Consider the following 21134-nt stretch of genomic DNA (forward strand, 5'->3'; position numbering starts at 1 on the left):
CTCACCATGAAGTGGAGGGGGCAACATTGCTGGCCTGGCCAAGGCCGAAGGCAGGGGTCAGTCCAGGCTGAAGCCTGGACCCAGTGGCTCCAGGGGGGAGGGGAGCGTCCTGGCAGGAGCACAGGTGGGAGGCTGAAGGGGGCCCCTGAGGGGCCCTGTGACAGGCAGCGGGGCGGGTGGGGGCAGAGAGGAGGCAGTTGGATGTCAAAGTCACAGCCAGAGACCAGGGTCTGACCCCCACCTCATCCCCCAAAGAACCTGTGAGGTTTGCTGTGAGGAGCCAGAGGTGGGAGGGGTCTCTGCCCCCACAGGGCTGAGGCTCAGAGGGCAGGGCTGCAGGGAGGCTGCCGGATGGCTGGAATGGCCTTTCTCCTGCGCTCCCCTGTCCTGCTTCCCCTCTGGCTGGGTTTACAGATCCTTCCCTGAAAGATGGGGTGAGGGAGGGATAAGTTCAGAGAAGCCAGAGGCCCAGAGGGGCAGTGACTTCCGTGGCCACCACGGGGCTTGTGGGCAGGCCCAGGGCCCGGGGGGCCATGCCAGGCTGTCCTTTCAGATGGGCACAGCCCAGGCCCCTGTGGCATGTGGCCTTCCAGGGCTGCCCACTGCTCCTGCCCAGGCCTGGGTTGGGGAGCACACGCCTGGGCCCCTGGCTCCTTGCCCCTGCACGTGGACAAACTGGCAGGTGGCAAATAGACAGGTACACAGAGCAGGTGCCTGAGAGCAGGGCCAGGGCCCCAAGCCCGGGGTGGGCACTGCCCCCAGTGTGCCCGAGCCCTAGCCTCCCTGGGGGCTCACAGTCCCCTTCTGCTTTCTCTTGCAGCTGCTGCTGGCAGCCCCAGGCTGGGGTCAGGAGCTCGGACATTAGGAGCCACCACTGCCCCCTCAGTCACCTGGAGCCCTCTCTTCCTCCTGCCCCTACTCAGAGCCCCTGCCTCCTGGCCCAAGCCCGGCCAGGCCCACTCACTGCCGGACCCTGGCATGTCCAAGCCTGGCCCGCGCCTGCCTGCCCAGCCCAAGGGACCCCTCAGCTAGGATGAGGGCCAGGCCGCTGCCCTGGCGCTCTCTGGATCCTGCATTCTCAGTTGCTGCTGCTCATGCTGCTGCTGGGGACCCAGGAGCATACATATCCAACTAAAGACTTGTAACTAATCGGTATAAGGAACATTTATAACTCAATAAGACAAACAGTCCAGTAAAAAACAGAATCTTACTAAAGAAGCTACATGAAAAAAAAATGCTCAAAATCTTCATTAGGGAAATTAAAATTAAAATCATAATAAGATACCACCATCCAGCCACTAGAATGGCTAACATTCAGAAGCCATCCACACCAAGTGCAAATGAAGATGTAGAGCAACTAGAACTCGCATATGCTGCTGGCAGGAACTTAAAATGGTACAAGCAGTCTGGAGAACAGTTTGGAAGGTTCTTAAAAAGTCCAATAGATACCTGTCATAAGTCCCAGCAATTCTACTCCCAGAAATTTGGCCTAGAGAAGTGAAGACATGTCCAACAAACACATGTACTTGAATATTTATAGCAGCTTTATTTGTAATAGCCCCACATTGGAAACAGCTCAGAAGTCCATCAGCCGGTAAATGGATAAACAAATCATGATATCTCCATACAATGGAACACTACTAAGTGATTAAAAAATAGAGGATTATTAAGATGCATGACAACCTAATACTATAAATAATCCAATACTGACAGTCAAATGAACCAACTTTTATAAAAGCCGTGCAATGGAGCACCATAGAGCAATGAAAACAATGACTGCTACAGGCAGTGATATGGGTACATATACAAACATAATAATGAAGGGAAGAAAGCCAGACACAAAATAATGCTCTAGGTTTTTATGTATATAAAGCTTTTTTTTTTTTTTTTAAGGTAAAACTTATCTATTTTGGTAGACGTTCGGGGCAGTGATTACTTTGGGGAAAAGGAATTAGTGACTTAGAAGGGGCATGAAGTGAATTTTGAGGTGTTGAAATTGGGTCTATTTCTTGATGTGAGTGGTGACTCTATAAGTATGTTCATTTTGTCAAAATTTATTGATGTATACGTATGTTTTTTTTCCTTTTACTCTAGTTCTATTTTACTTCACTGAAATAATTTATTTTAAAAAGTTTAAGAAGAAACTAAAACGGTCTGAATGATCTTGGTTACTGACCTGTAATAGAGACCCACTATTACTCAATGAAATCTTAGTGGACAGCAGTTTATACACGTGTTCCCGCCTTGAGCGCGCAGCCCCGCCCACAGGCTACGAGAGCCAATCCGCGCGTGCGCTGCACGGCCCCGCCCCGGCGCCCTCCTTTGCCGCGCCCCTTCCTCCGCCCATCCAATCGTCAGTTCGTCAGGTGGGCAGGCGGCCGTTGGTCGAGCGGGCGGCGGCTTTGCGGGTCTCCTGGGGGCGCCGGCCCTGCTCCCAACCGCCAGCGGCGGCGGCTGCAGCGGCGGCGGCGCGGTCCCTCCGGGAGGCGCGCCGTGGGCCGAGCGGCGGCCGCGGAGCTTCGTGCCCAGCATGGGGGCGGCGGGCGCGGGCCCCGAGGCGGTCCGCGTGCAGGTGCTCGACGTGGGCCGCGTTCCAGCAACCTGCGACCTCGGCGAGGGCTCCCACGGCGTGGTGAGGTGAGTGTCTGCCCCCGCCCGGCCTCGGCGGACGCAGCTGCAGCGTCGGGCCCGGCCCCGCGACACCAACCGCGGGCCCGACCCCGGCCCCGACCCCGGCCGGGCTGCCCCGCCTTCTGCGCGCCGCGGGTCTCGGTGGTGGTGGTGGTGGGGAGCCGGGCCGCTCGGGCTGGGGCGCTGCTCGCGGCGCTTCCCGGGCGGCCCTCCCTGGGCGCGGGGAGGGGGGAGGGGCGCGGGGGGTGGGGTGGCAGCCGGGACCCCGGCACCCAGGGACCCCCGCAGAACGGGAACAAGGCTCCCTTGACGTCCGACTGTGAAGCCGCGAAGTCCTTCAGATGCTCGCGGCGCCGGCCGTGGTCTGGAAAGCGGTTCGCACTGGCGTGTGTGCACAGCCCCGAAATCACTGTCTTGTTTGCCCCCCTCGCCTGCGTTTTCCGTGGACGGCTTTGGTTCAGCGCCTTCCATGGTGCCAGTGCTAAATTGCCCATCACGTCCTTGGGCCCTTAGAAGAAATTAAAGCTCAAATGTGTACTGAAAAAAGTCCTTAGTTTCATGAGGCGTCAGTTGAAAAGTTGGTTTTTTTTTTTTTAATCTGATAATTTTTCCTAGCCTGAAAGTGATTGAGATCTGGTAACTTTCTATCACAGCTGTCGACTTTCGTGACTTATGTCTCTTATTAGATGAAATGTCAAGTTCTCTTAGTGTAATTTTTTCCCCTTTTTAAAGTAAGATCCAAGTACAAATAATGGAATTGGAATCCTGGGTCCAGATGATAGCTTTTAATCTTCAGGTTGATGATATTTAATATAAGTTTAATCTGTATTGTGCTTTATTAGTATTTAGTAAATGTTGGTTAACAGTGCTGGGTTTCTAAAGGATTTTTTGATTGACAGATTAATGATATTTAAATAACTGATATATTTACTTATTTATTTGTTTAAATTTTTTCTAATTGAGATGTAGTCAGTTACAACGTGTCAGTTTCTGGTATACATCATAGTTTCAGTCATACGTATATATACATACACATGTATTTGGTTTCATATTTTTTCATTAAAGGTTACTATAAGATATTGAGTATAGTTCCCTGTGTTATAGAGAAGAAATTTGCTTTTTGTCTATTTTTATTTTATCTTCTTGATTTCTTGATTGAAATATTAATAATATTTGAATCACTGATTTTTTTAAAGCTTAATGTTTCCAGAAGGACTTAAAGATTTTGAGGAAGAAATTTTTTTTTCATTTTCTGAATCTGTTCATTAGGAATTTCGCCTTTTCTTTGCAAAATCCTTTCCTAATCATTACGTAGAGGATATAAAGAGTGGAGTTTGAATTGAGCCCTTCCAAGTGCGTGTGGTTTTAGTAGGAAGACAATAGGTGCAAGTGACAATCTAAGCTGTGGAATCCAATCCTGGAAAAGGACTTGTCTCGAGCTACCCGACCCCACGTCCAGCCTGCTCCGCTCGCCCACCCGCCTGACCCTGAGATGCTCTTTCTTCCTTTTTGCTTCTCTTTTCTCTTTCACTTCTTAGGGCTCCCATACATTGGAAAGCCAACGGGATAGATGTTCTCCAAGTTCTCTCTCAGGTGCGCAGTCTTAGGGCAGGCTCTGGGCTCTGAACCCATCCATGGCTGGTGGGAGCTGGGGGTGGGGTGTAGGGGTGAGGTCTGCGTGGACCTCACCATGACCAGCTGACTAGCGTTAGTTGCAAGCTTGCCTTAGGTGCTGTGGTTTCAGTCATTTTCATCCTCATCTTTGAGGTATTAGTTTTTTACTTACAGAAAAGGAAACCGGGTCTCTGATAACTTGTCTAGGGTTCACAGCCAGTAAATGTGCAGCAGAACTGAGATTTGTCTAGACCTCAAGACGTGTAATTTTTTCCCCCTGAACTACTGTAGACTTTCCTGTGCTACAGCAAGTTACCTGGAAACGTGCTTCCTGCAGCCTGGGTTCCTGAATGTGTTGGCACCAAAGTATAAAATGTTTGTCATGACCAGCTTGGGCCTGTTGTGGAGATTCAAGAAGGGGGAACCAGAAACTTGGAAGGGGTGAGGGAGGTAGGGTCAAAGCAGCTTCATTTTTATCAGAAGGGTGTTCATCATTCTCACTCGTTCTACGTCCTCCACCAGTTTCTTGATTTTCATCCATTTAGTAACATTATTGAGTGTGTACCTGACTTATGTGCTAAGCAATAGGATTGAAGTGGTTTTTACACTTTGGTGTTTACAGTCTAACGGGAAAGTGATCACATTTACTGAATATGCTGAGGTGCAGAGTGCTCCCTTTTATACCCATAAAAAGTGGAGCAAAAGTTTGCGGAGTAGTCCAGGAGGGTTTCCTGGAGGAAGTGCTGTTTAAGCTGGGACCTGGAGAATGACGTGGAGCTAGCTTGAGGGAAAGGTGGGGAAGGGTGCTAAAGCGTTTGAGGCACGGCTTGTAGAAAATAGGCTGAAGAAATTGGGAGGTTTGTTATTAAGATCCAGGGATGTTTCTCATGATGTTGCAGGGACAGGAAGAGCAGTTACAGTTTCAGGTATGGACGTAACCAGGAACTAAAAACGACCAAGGCAGCTACTCCCCTCCCTCTTTACATTTACAAAATCTTGCATCCTGCATCTCTGCACAGCTGTTCTTTTATTTTTTCCCTCTTTTCACTTTTACCACATCCCCATGCACTTGGCAGAAGAGAGCTGACCCTGGCTTCCCAGAGGTATGTGTCTTCAGAGCATTCTGACTCCTGGGGGAGAGAATCTGATCCAGCTTGGGCTAGTGTCCACCACTGGTCTGGGCACCTGAGGCCCAGGTGGAGTCATGTGGTAAGGCTGGACCTCTCTAAGTTGGCACAGTGAGGTGGGGGTGGTCATGAGCTGTCTCCCACTGACCTCTGACTAACCAGGTTAGTTCTTGGTGCTGCTTCCCCTGCTCTTGTGCTGGGTCGAGGCCTGCTGTTCAGGGCTTGGGGGGAGGAAGGAGGGGAGGGCAAAGTAGTTTAGGCAGGGGAGGGGCTTTGGGTTGCTTTTAGGGCTCTTCTGCTTTCCTGTCTCTGGCGGTGTGGGGGTGGCAGCCAAACTGGGTGGCATTCTTTATATGTAATATTGGATACATATATAACGTTGAGTCATGCAGCCTAACAGTAAACAACCAAGAACCCACCACGACGCACTGACTGACTTCAGAATAGATTATCTGGGAATCCTTTGCCACTGTCCACGTGGGTCAGGTCACGGTGCCCCTGTAAAACCCCCAACAAAACAAATGTTGTTTTCTATTCTACAGCTTGTTATGTTTATAGGAGTGCAGAAGTGCTAACATCCTTAAAGGTCAGAGCCCCAAGAATAGGCTCTCCTGTCTATTTCAGGCTAAAGGCAACATTGTACAAAAGGTGCAGAGCTGGCAAGACTGAGCCTGGAAAACAGGGCACAGGGTTAAAGGAAAAGGAACAGATCTAATATGGAGTCTGGTGTGTTCCTTTCTACTACAGTGCATTTTGGTGAGAGATAAGAGGATGTGTCTGGGTGGGTCCTCCTCTGCCCCAGGGTGGGGTTTGGGCAGGAACCCTGCCAGGTTCACTGTAACTTGGACCTGCTCTCCCACGGACCTGCTCTCCCACAAAGTAACAATTATAGGTGATTAAAATGACCTGTCAAAGTCCCATCAATTGCCTGTAAACTTTATTCGGGGGGCAGGGGAGGTCTCATTGGCCAGTCAACAGTCTCTCGGGATGCAAGGGACCAGTGTCTTGGTGGGTTCCAAGGTGGCCAGGCCAGCACAGCTGCCTACTTGGCTCTCAAGCTGTGGGCTTCTAACATGGACACTTTTAAATCTCCTGTCCCTCTTCCTTCTGTCCCAGGGTGAATGAACACGGTCCCTGAACCCACCTGGGCTGAGCCCAGGCCAGGCACACAGCCCACAGCCTGCTGTCTATCCCCTGGGCTCAGTCGCTCCCCCCACCCCCTGCCGCTGCTGCATGTCCGTGCACCCAGTGCCTCCACCCTAGGGGTCCCGATCACCATCTGGGCCATCAACCACCCAAGGCCCACAGGCTAGTGATGGGCAACCAGGGACCACCCTGACCCGCCGGCTTAGACAGGGCACAGAGCGCCAGGATCAGGGCTCCCGGAATTGGAACCGCCTCCAGCCAGGCTAGCGGAGCCCTGTAGTGTCTGACACTAGCTGTACTGGATCCCTCTCTAGGGGCAGTCCTATAGTGACCGGAGACCGGACTTCCCTACACCACCTGGGGGTGAGGGGTGAGGGGGTTCAGCTGCGGGTAGGGGTGCACTTGGAGAGGGGGGTATCCTGCCGTGAGGATTAATTTGAATATGAAGCATTGGCTGTGCTTTTTTTTTTTTAAGGATACCTAATTTTTTTATAAGATAGTTGTTTCACAAAAGTCCTTTTAAACATTAGCCTGATTCACCAAACCAAACTAATTTTGGAAACAAATTAATACGGTTCATTCCATAAATGCTGAAGTTGTTATTTTCAGTGAATACAGCACAGGTTTTGAAATATAAAAGACTTTTAATATCTAATTCTGTGGCAATTAAATTTTTTTTTTGATCACCAGATTTCAGTATTGAAAACTCAGTATACATTCTTTCTTGCATGAGTGGATCAAGAAACTTTGATGGCTAGAGGATCCAAGAAATGTAGGCATACCAATAGCCCATGTGGGTATGGGAAAAAATATTTTTATGAACTATTATTCTACAAGTGTGTATCCAAGCTGATCAATTCATAACACTTTCTCTGATGAGAAGTGAATTGCACATTCAAGTGAACTGCCATCACAACTGTGGACTTCCTAAGTTGCAGGACAAATTGAAGATCATGATAAGTACTTGTAGTCTAACGGTGTCAGTCGCGTGAAAGATGTGCTGCTGCATTTTACTGTCGGCTTTCACATTTGTCTTCTTGGAGCCGTGACTTGTTCCTCTGATTGGAGATCGCGTTTCTCCTCCTCAGGCAGCATGTTCACACTGGTACATGTGCACGTTTCTATTTTATAAAGTCATTTGAAACATAATCGTACTTTTGAGATCTTAACTGCATGTTTTGTTAAACCTATATTCCTGTTCTTTAATCAGTATCTATAATGGACTCATATTTCTGTCTTGTTTCTGTCCTAACTGCCCCTGAAAAACAAAACACCAAAACCTAACGTGTTCATTTCCAAAGCAAGCCTGAGGATTGTGCTCAGTACTAACTCTGAATGGATAGTTGGCTTTCATATTTACATGTAATTGATTATGTGTCCCTTTTGGCTTTTAGATTCCACTGAAAAATATCCTCACTTGAAGGTAAAAACTTTTATACTTTTATCTTGAATTTTTTTTTTTAATGAGGGTGCTGGGAATTTAGCCTAGGACCTCATGCACTGCTAAGCAGGCACTCTGCCACTGAGCTAGACCCTCCCCCCTTGAATTATTACTACAGATTGTATCAAATGTACATTATTAATCGGTTTGTTTCAAAAACCATTCAGCCTGCAGTTGGAGTGAAAGATTCTGTTCCTAATAAAACAGGAGAAATGAAGAATTTACAAATATTCAAATCAGGTAAATTTTGGAATACAAATTTAACTCTGAAAAGAAGTACAGTCTTATTCGTAATTCCTTTTATTTCTTCAAATTTAATTGAAAGATGACATAAATAAAGCAGATGTTATTATTGGTATCCATGTTTGAAAAATATATATAAGCATAAGAAATATATCTTTAAAATGTCAGCTTTGACTCGGATGTTTCTATTGATGTTGGGTGACACTAAAGTGCTCAGCCTGGAGTCCCTGTACTTCTCAGGGATCCTGAGAGATTATTAAGTTCTAAGATTTTTTGAGAGTTTTAAAATGCTTAATTGAATTCTGACCTTTATGTAGGGTAAAGCTTCACTTGCTAACATGTCAGTCACATTTCACTTTAATTATTTCATCTAGTGCTATCACATTGATGATATTTATTGGTTTCTGTATTTATTTATTAATGGAGGTCCCAGGGATTGAACCCAGAACCTTGTGCATGCTAAGCATGTGCTTTACCATTGAGCTATTTCCCTAGCCCAAAGGTCTTATGCCAACTGGATGTTTTGATTAGCTGTGTGTGTGTGAGTGTGGTGTCTTTGATTACTAAAAATGATGGAAGTAATTAGTCCTACCTTAATATTTGGTAGACACAATCTTTTAAAACAATAATCCTAAAAGTTTTTGGGTTTAGGATATTTTTTATACTATTAAAAATTATTGAGAATTCAGAAGAACTTTTAAGTGGGTTGTATCTACTGGTGTTTAGTATATTAGAAAATAAAACTGAAAGATTTAAAAAACAAGCACACACAAACATTCCATTAGCCATTAGAGCTATGATGTTATCACATGTCGTGTATCTGGAAACCTCCACTGCACACTTAACGGAGAATGAGAATGAAAATAGCATTCAGTATTATTGTGAAAATAGTTTTGACCTCCTGGGCTCCCTAGATGGAGGGAACTTGGGGCTTCAGGGCTTCTCAGATGACACTTGAGAACTGCTGTTTTAAACAGGATTCATGGATGTGAAATAATAAAGGGGCCCTTGTGATGAAGTGGGCTTTAAAGTTCACTTATACATTTCTTGCCTTTTTTTCTTTAACTTGTCTTAAAATTTTGAATCTGACAATTCTTTTAAAAAAAATGATAACATTTTTGTTATATGTTTCCTGTCTTGTGGCACTGTACTCTTTGGGTCTAGTTTGTACCTAGATTTACCCTATTTTTATATGGAAAAAATTAGTCACTCAAGGCTATCCTTTCTTATATAAATTTACAATGTTTATCCAAGGCTTAAGGTAAGAATTCTGAAGATATTGGTACATTGAGGAAAAGACTGTCTCATTGTAATTTAAGTAGTACCATTCAGTAAAAGTTTTCTTAAAACCCATGTCTCTAGGACACAATACTGTCATGCATATTTAAATGTCCAGTAAATGGCTGGTTAGACATACATTTTGTTAATGAAAAAATTCGTATGTTGAAGAAATACAATTATTCATAAAGCTCTTATGGAATATTGACTTTTATAGAGAGTGATGAGTGAATCCAAATAAGTAATACTAGAAAATTAAAAGTAGAAAAAAGAGAGGCAGTGGTTTCCTGTGTGAACAGCAATGACATGTAAAGTACAACCAGCTGGGAAGGAGCAGTGTGTTTTGGGGGAGAGGAGGATGTGGGACTGCGGACATGGGGCTGCTGCTCTGGAAAGAGAATTCATACAAGTTAGTCAAGTTTGTGTTGTTATTCACATTCTAATAAGTGGAAACTTTGTTTTCATATTCTTCAGACTGGGATTCTACTAGTTTGAGCCTCAATAATGAGGCTGGTCGAAGAGCCGAGCATTTGAAAGTTGATAAATGTCCGTTGGTATCGCAATCAGTGACCACAAACCAGTCAGCACCCACAGAACTGAGGCAGACGGCCCCAGTAGATAAAGACCAGATGAATATTGGAGCCGTGTTTCTGTCAGAAAATGCAGCGCTCCATGACCTGTGTGAATCACAGCTGCCAGAGAACAGAAGCAGCAAAGAAGGTAATAAAACAGCATAGAGAACTAGCCATAGTCCCTACCTGTGTGTGGCTTCACCATACTCTGACTTTGCAGAAATCATTTTGTGGCATGATCTCCTTTGTGTTTACTCCTTTTATGCAACCTGCAACCAGACAAGACCTTTTAGCATGACATTTACATTCATCCTCTGACCAAAGCAGCATATTAAATAGCAAAGAGAATTAGGAGAAAGTAAGTTCGTTCAGACTAGTATTTAGCACACTCCTGAGAGTGGGTAGGAGAGTGATTTCTAGTTGGGAAACCTAGGTGGACATCCAAAGATTCCGTTCTGAAAATATGGTTTCTTAGCTTTATTTTTATCTAGCTCTGAATTTATAAATATTTGTTACAGCTATATTCAGTGTAACTGAAAAAGCATCTCTGCAACTAAATATCAAATTATTTCTAATATATTCTCTGCCTTTCTGTATTTTAGAACTGCCTTTCCCAGCGGTAGTGGCAGTCATTGGGAATTTGCTACACAGGACCTCCTTCTTAACTGTGTCCACATAGTATATCAGCTTGTCTTATTATTTTTAATGGATTGATAGGTTGAAAAGGATATTGGTTTTTAAGGAGTGCTTTATCACTTAAAAATAATATATGGAATATCAATTCTAATTCTTCAAGGATACCCAGTCTGTTGATTAACCACATCTAATATGTGTTCTACTTTATATACCAATTAATTTAGTGCCTTAATCAGTGATATAATCAGAGTTGTAGTAATAAGTCATACAATATTTTTTCTGCTCCTATAGTTTTATCTTTTCTTTCCTTACCTGTAGAATTAATGTCATATTTACAAAAGATTCTAAGTTATCTCCTATATATAGTAGTGACTACAAGCTCTAAACTCAGTTTTTCTAATAAATAGTTTATACAAAGATACTTTTAAGAGTTTGTTCTCTACAGCAGAGGAGCAAAGAGGATAGACATGTAAAGAAATAGTTTACTGTTCAGCTGATGAAGATACACTAGAAAAATCTGTGAAGTACCAAGGTAGCTCCAAGGAAAGAGATCCCTGTGTCTCCATGGAAAGACAGCTGCAATCAAGGAGGACTTCACAGAGCAGCTGAGTCTTCAAAGATGAAAAGCAATTTGTCAGAACAATAGAGGGAAACATTTCAGATTAAGGAAATATAAAAGCATAAAAAATAACAGTAGTTTTGGAAACCATGAATAATATTGCTCTTGAAGCTTGGTATGTTGTTAAAAAGGTACTGTTAGGAGGTAGAGAATAGAGTCTATTGTGACTTTGTATATTTCTACTGTATTTTTAAATTTTGTTTTATTTCTCTGTTTTGTTCATGTCTGGTGAATCAATTTGTGAATGAAACTTTGAGATGTTTGTATGCCTTTAATCTGGTAACATCTAGTATTTCCCAAATAGTTTGTTGAAGTTTTAGATAATTAGAAGTATTTCTTAAAGAAGTAAATATCCAGCTAAAGATTAAGCTTAATTTAAACTGTCAATTGATGAAATGTGTTTTATGTTTTTATAAAGATGATGCCTTTTATCTAGCTGTTCTAAGTAGTGAATTTTAACTAAGCATATTCATTTTTCAGCAGACCTAGACTTAGAAAGGACATCTGAGGAAGAGCAAGAAAGACTTGATGGAAGTGAAAATAACCACTCACAGGTATGTAAAAATGTAAATTTAAATTTCTGGTTTAATGTTTTTTTCTGTGCTTTAATAAAACAGTTCAAAATAAATTGCCTTTCAAACTAGACTTTTAGAGTCAATAAATAATTATTTAATATTTAGTTTTTAATGGCATTTTACCTAGTTACAAAACTTAAAGTATTGTTAGGATCTATAATAATTTATAGTTAAACTTTATCCTTGGGATTAAGGCAAAAAACCTTCCTGAATATTGTTTACTTCTTCCATTTTTATAGCTTCCTCACATGATAAAGAAGGTGATATCAAATATTAAATCATGTGATTAAGCAGTTGAAATTGTAAATAATATAGCAGTGATGGCCACCGAGTTAGTTTCATGTAAGGAACAGTCATTCCCAGTGGTCCAAAATTTGCAGTTTCAAATTGCAAGTCATTAATGCCAAGATGAAAGATTTCTTCTGTCTTGTGATCTCTATGTAATCGATTTCAGAATCTACAATCAGGGAGAGAATAGGGGTCATAGAGTCAACCCAACTGCCTAGTAAGAGAATCAAACCTTCCAGGATTGGACCTTTGCTGTTAGGGAACAAACAAAAACTTTCTAACTTATTTCATTTCAGGGTAGGAAATCAGTAAGTATTATTAAAAATTCTTTTATTCAATCTCACTAGTGAATGTTAGAGTATAGTATAACTTGGATGCAGAGAATACATACTGAGATAGATCACTATCATAGTATATCGTTTGCATTAAATTTCAGGAATTTGTTCCTCTTTCTGATTGATGTTAATTGATTTTGGCTCCTAATAATTTAGTTTGCTTATTCTCCAGTTATTAGTCCTTTAAAAAAAATCTTTACATGCACTGGAGGGGCTCACTATTTAAGGTATGTGAGGTGAAATACTTTTTAGTGAGGAAATCTTTGTAATGTTAAAAATCTAATCTCCTCTAATTCTTGGTAGATTTGACATGTATGAATTGTTTAGTTCAAACAGTGACAAAGTTAGTTTTCTGAGTTCCTGTTTTTCTATTTCAAGGCTAAGGCAAGTTATGTTTCACTTCTTAGTTTGTGAGTAGCCAAACATAGATTAAGAAGTTTGTTAAATTTTAATTATTTTCTAATTTTTCTTTATCCATACTTTACTTAAGGATAAATGTGTTTTACAAGCATGTACTGTGAAAGAAAAGAAATCTGAAGATCAAATCAAGCAGATTAATCTTTCACTTGTGCATCTGCAAAAAACGCCTAGAGAACCAGAAGTGAATAAGGAACATGACAGAAAGGATGTACCTGTATCTTCAAAACATTCTTGTCTGGAGAAGCATGAGGACATGTGGGTCAAACAAGGCAAATTAGACTGGAAAAATAATTTCAAATTTATCACAAAGAAGTCATATCAGAAAATAAGTAAAATCCATGAAAAATGCAAAATTACTTTTCATCGTAAGGTGGAGTCACTACATGACAACTCGGAACTACATGGTGACTTAAAGGAACTACCTTCCAATGTGACAGATAATATATTTGATTGTGAGGAAAAAGATGCACCTGGAGCCTCTGTCTCTGTAGGATCCCAGGCATTCTCTGAACACAAAGAGCCCAGTCTTGAAAATGTTTTTCCATCTTATTCCAAGTCTAAGTCAACAGAGTATGGTTCAAAACTTTATTTAGATGAAAATAAGTTAGATGAAAGTGATAAACCAGACACTGAACACGTTTTTAACAAAAATGAGGAGAGTTTTTATAATAGAGAAAATGAAGTAAGGAACCAAGTTCCATTTACAGTGAGTGAAGACCAAGAATTTGATACAAAAAGAATACAAAAAAGGAACCAAAATACTGGAAATCAGACATTGGACATGCACCTCAGGTAAGTGATCCAAAAAGCCTTTTGGTTTGTGGCTTGTCCGCTCCAGTGAGATGAAACACATGATTCAAATAAAAAGTCACGATATATCTGCTGTTTCAAATACTTACAAGAAAACCAAACCAATGCAAGACCAGCTCCAGAAGCCATTGCTTGCAGATAACTGCAGTGTTAGTAACTGTAAAATCATGGACCCTGAATTAGGAAATGTGAGTTCTTCTCCATCAAATGGTAACAGAACATCCAAAGTATATCTGAAAGAGTTACACCAAGATCTGCAAAGGTTTAATGAGGTAGGCATGTTACAAGTAGAATTCCTGGCTTTGGAAAAAGAAAATTCAGCTTCAAAAAGAGGTAGAGGTTCCTTTGCTGCTACTCTGTTTTTTTTTTTCTCTTTATCAATAATCTCTTCCATTCTGATCCATATTTGATCTGATTTTCCACTTATGAAAATAGCCTATGTATAAAACGGGGTCATCTAAATATGTAATCGTGTAGAAACAGACTATTTCTGCCATCTAAATAACAGGAACTCAGGGAAGTACTTTCCTGGGTTTTGTTCCTTAATCAACCTAAGTCTCTGTGTCAGTCTTTCCTATGAAGTGGGAAAGTAATTCAGCTGTGTGCCACGTGACCTTCTGAGCCAGAATAAACGCAAGTGAAACGGCTTAGGAAATATAATAAGCTCAAGGGTTTTTTTTGTTTTTTTGTTTTTGTTTTAATCTATTGGCTTAAATGTAAGTTGCACTTCCATAGAATGGGAAGGAAGCAGTGACTGAGAGAAGGGATATAAGCACACACTCTCACTAAACTGATCCGTGTATTGTGCTTTAGTGAGTGCGGACTTACCTGTTTTACTGATCATTGAACACTTAGAATTCCATCATGGCCACTTTGAGATATTCTTAAGAACAAATACATGTGCTCCCACATATTCTTGAATCACCACTTTCGGTGTTTCTGTTGAGTCAGACACCTACATTATATTATTTAATAAAATGTAGTAAGTTTTGACATGTATGATTGTATCATATAGGTAGTATGAACTCTCAGCAAAAGAAATTTAGTATTTATCTCCAAAGGAGAAAACTTGAGTTTTGAGATGCACTGAATGATACTTTTTAGTTCTAGTAATAGATTTTTAAAATGTGTGTGTTCTTTTGTGTGAGGTGCAAAGAGTGTTAAAGATAGAAATCTGAAGGTGTTCTCCTTTAATAGAAAAAGGAGATGAGCCCTGCCCCCAACTTTGCCAAAGTCACACTTTTAACTTACCTGATCAATTTGATGAATTTATTTGGTAGCTTATTAGATTCAGTGTTACAGAACTGTATCATCTCTTTTGACACCATAAAATGCTGGGGAATACTGCTTTAGGGAATTTGGACAAATCACTTAACCTTTCTTGGTTGTGTTCCCATTATCAGTAAACAGTGGGGCTAAAGTAGATCACTCATTACTCCTATGCCGTCTAGCTATAAAATGGTCATGGTTATTGAATGTGAAATTGGGGAGCATTATTCCTTTTGCAGAATTCCACACTTACTGGCAACTCATCAGTTTCACTCTGCTCCTTTTATATATTTTATTAAACACCACTTTTTTGATACACCAGGATCCAAATGAAACAAGAATTATAAAAAGTAGTGGGGAAAGGATAGCTTTAGCACAGAAAAAAGAATGTTTCCTTTCTTTTACTGAAGCACCAAGGTGTGACATCTTCTAAATCTGGTTGTTTAATACAAAATCTAGGTGGTAAAGACAGAAGAGGACAAATTTTATGCCTTTGTCTTTCTATTTCTCTGTCTCTGACATTCACATGGGGAAGAGTGGATGTAAGAGCACAACATTCAGAAAGTCCTTTTTGAAATTTTGGAAATTCTGTTTCTTTTCCTCAAACAGAAAGAAGCAGAATTTACAAAAATTTCAATGACTTGAAATGATAAAAATTAAAATAAGCACAAAAATACTTTAATCAATTGAAATCAGGGCAAATTCTGAGTCAAATGATAAAATGAATGAAAACAAAGTGTTTATAATGAATAAAGTAATAATTACCCTTTGTATCAAACTTTCACTAAAGGTTGAAGAAGAGAACAGGAACAAAAGTGGTGAACTGAAAGGATCAGAAACCATGCATGATGGCAGTTATCATAAAGGATTAACTCAGCAGAGGAAGAGGGGAAAAACTGATGACCAGCAGTTTCCTGCTCTGCAAAAAGGAGATTCTGATAGGTAAGCCTAGATCAGTATTCAGCAGTAGGTTATTATTTTCCTAGATATTGTTCAGAATTTCTTCCCAGGCTCATCTCTCTACTTGCTTCCATATATTTTGTACTCTTCCTTCCAGGTTCCTAGGACACACCTAAATGCCATATGCCTAATCTTTGTGCTTACATTCTAATCTCTTAAGTAGAATAATTTCCTCCTGTCTCTTTTGCTCATGACCTCCTGTTCATTTCCCCTCTTCTGTAAAGCCTTCCTCATGCTCACTTTACTTTCCACATGTCAGCTCTTGCGTATCACATTGTATCATAATTGTATATCTGTCTTTGAAGCAAGAATTTGTGTTTCCTTGCATATGGTTGGCACTTAATAACCATTTTGTGAATTAATAAATGATTGAAGATGGGTAAGAGTTGGAGTTTTAAAAAAAAAATTTTTTTTAATATATCAGTAGAATTATTTTTTAAAAATTGGCTTTTTTATGGATTGTTTTACAGTAGCTGTCCTGGCTCGTATATTACAGAAGTAAAGAAGAATGAAAGTGGAAAACGGACATTAAAAGCATCTGTGAGTTCACATGTATTTGCAAAGACTGCCTCACTGGCTGGTGGTCTCCTACACATGAATGAGAACAGCATTTTAAGTGAAGGAGATCAAGGTGGTGGCAGGTAAAATCTACAAATTCTTTATTTCTAGGTGAAGATGTATTAGCAGTGATTACCTTCTCTGGAAATAGAACAGCAGCATATGGTGCAAAGGCCAAGGCAAGAGAATTCTCAACTGTGTCGGAGGAACACTGCCGAAAGGCTAAGATGAGGACAAGTGCCTTTGACTGGAAGTAGTTTCAGTAATACGTCCCCATGGAAGCCGGGCTGTAGTGAGTCAGTGTGAACAGCCCCTTAGAGGACATTTCCCTGGGAAGGCAGGAGAGGACTGGGTGATAACTGAAGGGGAACGTGGAGCTCATGGGGGTTCCCTTTCTTTTTTTAGTGATGAGATGGTAATTTGTAGAGCATGTCTGTATGCTGTTGGATGTGATTGCATAGAAGACATGTTTTTCAATTTAATCTTGTTTGCATTTCTGATATTAGAAAGTGTATTGATTATACTGTGTTATCTTTAAAATATTGTAGTAAACTTCTATTCGTGTATGGTTTTGTTGTAAGGGCTTTTTCATTAGTTCTGAAGCGTAATATTCTTACACAATTGAATATGCAGATAATGACTTCAAAGTTACAAAATTGTCCATAGATTTTTAAAAATTGTATATTCATAAAAACTATACAAACACTTAGGCCATACTGAATAGGGCTTAATCATTCCTTGATGATTCTAGATTCTATAGTGTCCTTGACAGAATCATCATGAGTGGCTATGGTTTTGTATGCTATTGTAAAATATCAGATTATATTAACTTAATATTTGTTTAGATTCTAGGAAGAAGGGTAAGATTTTGTTTATATATAATATAATAATAAACTATTAATAATCTATCACAGATGATTACTCTTGGATTACTAAGTTCTAAATTAAAAAAGCCATCATGCTCCATAAGGACCTGTCAAATGCATGAACAAACAGCTGAATGGATAATGAATGCCTGCTGATTAATGTCTTTAGCAAAAGCAAATCTTTATTAAAAGTAGATTTCCAGTATTGCCTAGGTCTAAAGTCTTTTTATTTTTAAAAAATTGGTGTCAAGATTCAGAAATTATTATTATTAACATTTCTTTATTGAGTCATAGTCGTTTTGCAATGTTGTGTCAAATTCCCGTGTAGAGCACAATTTTTCAGTTATACATGAACATACATACATTCATTGTCACATTTTTTTTGCTGTGAGCTACCATAAGATCTTATATGTATTTCCCTGTGCTATACAGTATAATCTTGTTTATCTATTCCACATTTTGAAATCCCAGTCTGTCCCTTCCCACCCTCCACCCCCTTGGCAACCACAAGTTTGTATTCTATGTCTATAAGTCTGTTTCTGTTTTGTATTTATGTTTTGTTTTTGTTTTTAGATTCCACATATGAGTGATCTCATATGGTCTTTTTCTTTCTCTTTCTGGCTTACTTCACTTAGAATGACATTCTCCAGGAGCATCCATGTTGCTGCAAATGGTGTCATGTTGTCATTTTTATGGCTGAATAGTATTCCATTGTATAAATATACCACCTCTTCTTTATCCAGTCATCTGTTGATGGGCATTTAGGCTGTTTCCATGTCTTGGCTATTGTAAATAGTGCTGCTATGAACATTGGGGTGCAGGTGTCATTTTGAAGTAGGGTTCCTTCTGGACATATGCCCCAGAAATTATTATTTATAATTATACCTAGACATAGAATAACAATAGAGATTCACTTACTACATTAGTTAAAAATACTTAAAAATAAATATTACTTTCTTAGCATATTGTGAAATGCAAGTATTGAAGCCAGATTGCCTGGGTTGGAATTCTGGGTAGACAAAGGGGCTTCGACAAATGACTTAGCCTTTCTGTGCCTCATTTTCCTCCTGGGTAAAGTACCTAATGTATTACCTACCTCCCAGGATTGTTGTGAGGATTAAAATGTCTTTAAGACATGTAAAGTGCTGATAATAATGCATAGCGGTTGCATACTAAGTCCTCAAAAAAGCTAATATCATGGTTATTAGAAAAGGGTTTCTTTCATATAAGGACTTAAGTAATACTTTCCAAATAGGTTTTATTTCCATAAAAGCCAGTTTTTATTGAAAAAAGACAACAAGAAAATCCTGGTATACTTTTTCCTATCAAATAATACAAGTAATGTTGTTTTTCCTTTTCCTTTGCTTGTCTGCTTGATTTAAATTTAATATTTTGTTAATAATATAATTGATATGCTTTCTTTGTCCTTTAATGTTACTGTTTCCATTTTTTGTTTAATCCCTTTTATTGAAAATTAATTATCAATGCAAAGATTTTATATAAAAAATAATAGATTTAGTTATTTCTTGTATTTTCAATATTTAGTATTTGGCTTAAATGAATTGCTTTTTTTCTCTTTTCAGGTCTTCAAAGAAAATGTCTACTAAAAAGAATAAGGTATAGTAAAATATTAATTATAAAAATATTTTCCTGTAGTAAAAAAAATTTATAAAAAATAGAGTGGAAAAACAGAAAATCCTCCTTTGTTGTAGAGACATTTACTTAAAAATAATTTAGAAACACTATTCATAAAGTTAGCCTTTTGACAAAAATCAGTTCTTTCGAGAAGTGTCTGTTTTTGCTCTCATAAAATGATGGATGTTTATCACCTATGTACACTGAGCATATTTTATAACTATGTTGGAGACACTGTGAAATAGCATTATTTATTTGTAGGTCAAAGAGCAGATGAATTCTGTGGATGGCCTCGATGACTTAACTCTGGCACCAGAAACGCTTCAGAGGATTGCGATTCGCTTTACCCTAACTGTAAGAACACCCTGAGGCTAATTGAACGACTTGGCCCGGAGAGTAAAGGTAGGACCCCCGTATGACTACAAAGCCTTTTTAAGTATCTCGTGGTAACCTGTGCACACCTAGTACTGCCCCAGGGAGCACGGATACATTACAGTCCGCTGCGTCTCAGAAACCTGCTTTGTGTTAAGCAGAATCAGATGTGTTGTGCACTGCCAGCCAGGGGCTGTGACCGTTCCCTCTCCCTGTGCTTTCTGTTGACTCTGCTGCTCCTACGCCTTCACCCAAGGTCAGGTTATCACTACTTCCCTCCTAGAACACTGAAATCACCTCAGGACTTTCTTCTATGCTGTCCGCCTCCTGGAACCTTGGTCTACGCCGCAACCGTGGTTACTAGATAGTTTTTAAAATTCAGGTCTTTGTTACCTCCTTGCCTAATAGAATCCAGCTCCTGCTTCTCGTAGCTCCATGGTTAAAGGCCACAGTCCTCTGGCTTCATCTTGTTTCCTTTTATTACCCTTCTTTCCACATGAATTTTAAAATCATCTTGTCAATGTAAAAGAAAAAAAGTCAGCTAGTGTCCTGGAAATTAGATGTAGATTATGTTGAATCTGTAGATTAACTTGGGGAGAATTGACTTCTTAACAATATGGAATTTTTAACCCCGAACAAAGTTTATTTCTCCATTTATATGTTTTCCTTGATTTTCCCAGTAATATTTTAAGAGTTTTTAGTGTCTGGGTCTTTCCATCTTTTATGTTTACCTGTATTTCTCATTTTTCAGTGTGGTTGTTAAGTAGTGTATTTTTATTTATTTGTTTGTTTTAAAATAATGTATTTTAAATTTTAGTTTCTGATGATAGAAATACAGCTGATTTCTGTATGCTGACTCTGTGCCCTCCAACCTGACTGAACTCATTTATTAGTTCAAGTAGCGTTCTTATGGATTCTCTCAGATTTTCTACGTAACCAAAGGTGGTCAAGCTTTTTCTTCTTTAAACTACTATCTTACTAAAGATAGTTCACATTTAAGACTTGCAGCCAATAAATACATTCCCTGTCACAGCTAATCAGCTCTGTCACTGTTGCAACAAGAGTAAGCATAGATAATACACAAGTTAATGGACATGGCTGTATTTCAGTAAAACTTTATTTACCAAAGCAAGCAACCCAGCCCACAGGTTGGAGTTAGCTGACTCGCACCATGTAATCATATTCCCCGCTGGTTAGCAGACACTTTTACCTCTTCATTTCCCATCCAGATGCCTTTTGGTTCTTTATTTTGCCTGATTGCACTGGCTCCAGTACAGTGCTGAATAGGAGTAAGAGAAGCCATTCCTGTTCGGCTCCTCACCTTCTGGGAAAAGCATTCCATTTTTCACCACTGTGTATTGTGTCAGCTGTAGGGTTAGCACGGATCTTTGTCATAGTGAAGACGTTCTCTTGGTTCCTAGTTTGCTGGAAGTTTTTATCAGGAATAGATGTTGAGGTTTGGCAAGTGCCTCTTATTATCCACTGACATGATCATATGGTTTCTTTTTTAGTTTGTTAATATGATGAATAACATTGATTTTTACGTGTTAAAACAGCCCTGCATTCTTCGGATACACCCCACTTGGCCATGATGAATTATCCTTTATTGTTGGATTTAATTTGCTAATGTTTTGTTTAGAATTTTTACCTCCATCTTCATGACATTAGTTTTCTTTCTTGTAATATATTTGTCTGGTTTTGGATTCAGGGTAATGTTAGTTTTATAGAATGAGGACATA

General features: G+C 40.1%; 1 protein-coding gene across 11 annotated transcripts; it reads left to right on the plus strand.

Annotated features, from left to right (window-relative positions):
- The first annotated feature begins 2344 nt into the window (after window positions 1–2344).
- Window positions 2345–19364, plus strand: LOC141574784 (putative coiled-coil domain-containing protein 144B). 11 transcript variants are annotated; one of them, XM_074352059.1, is made up of 9 exons: window positions 2345–2637; window positions 7451–7941; window positions 8127–8199; window positions 9955–10200; window positions 11788–11861; window positions 12996–13717; window positions 15795–15946; window positions 16435–16504; window positions 16634–18944. In XM_074352059.1, exons 2-7 carry the CDS (start codon window positions 7891–7893, stop codon window positions 15829–15831), a joined length of 1203 nt encoding a protein of 400 aa, XP_074208160.1. In that variant the 5' UTR covers window positions 2345–2637; window positions 7451–7890; the 3' UTR covers window positions 15832–15946; window positions 16435–16504; window positions 16634–18944. The 11 variants fall into 11 exon arrangements, with proteins under 11 accessions (XP_074208160.1, XP_074208167.1, XP_074208171.1 ...); XM_074352066.1 differs by having other exon boundaries at window positions 7913–7941; XM_074352062.1 differs by lacking the exons at window positions 2345–2637; window positions 16634–18944 and adding exons at window positions 18972–19005; window positions 19285–19364 and having other exon boundaries at window positions 6934–7941.
- Window positions 19365–21134: the final 1770 nt, after the last annotated feature.

This window comes from Camelus bactrianus, chromosome 23, assembly GCF_048773025.1.
Source record: "Camelus bactrianus isolate YW-2024 breed Bactrian camel chromosome 23, ASM4877302v1, whole genome shotgun sequence".
NCBI classification, from domain to species: domain Eukaryota; kingdom Metazoa; phylum Chordata; class Mammalia; order Artiodactyla; family Camelidae; genus Camelus; species Camelus bactrianus.

What these genes read in the sequence shown, in the direction of transcription:
- LOC141574784 (XM_074352059.1), top strand. Translation starts at nt 7,891, where the DNA reads ATGTGTCCCTTTTGGCTTTTAGATTCCACTGAAAAATATCCTCACTTG. An exon ending in TTTACAAATATTCAAATCAG is followed by an intron (nt 8,200 to 9,954) that starts GTAAATTTTGGA and finishes CATATTCTTCAG; the next exon opens with ACTGGGATTCTACTAGTTTG. An exon ending in ACATTGGACATGCACCTCAG is followed by an intron (nt 13,718 to 15,794) that starts GTAAGTGATCCA and finishes CTTTCACTAAAG; the next exon opens with GTTGAAGAAGAGAACAGGAA.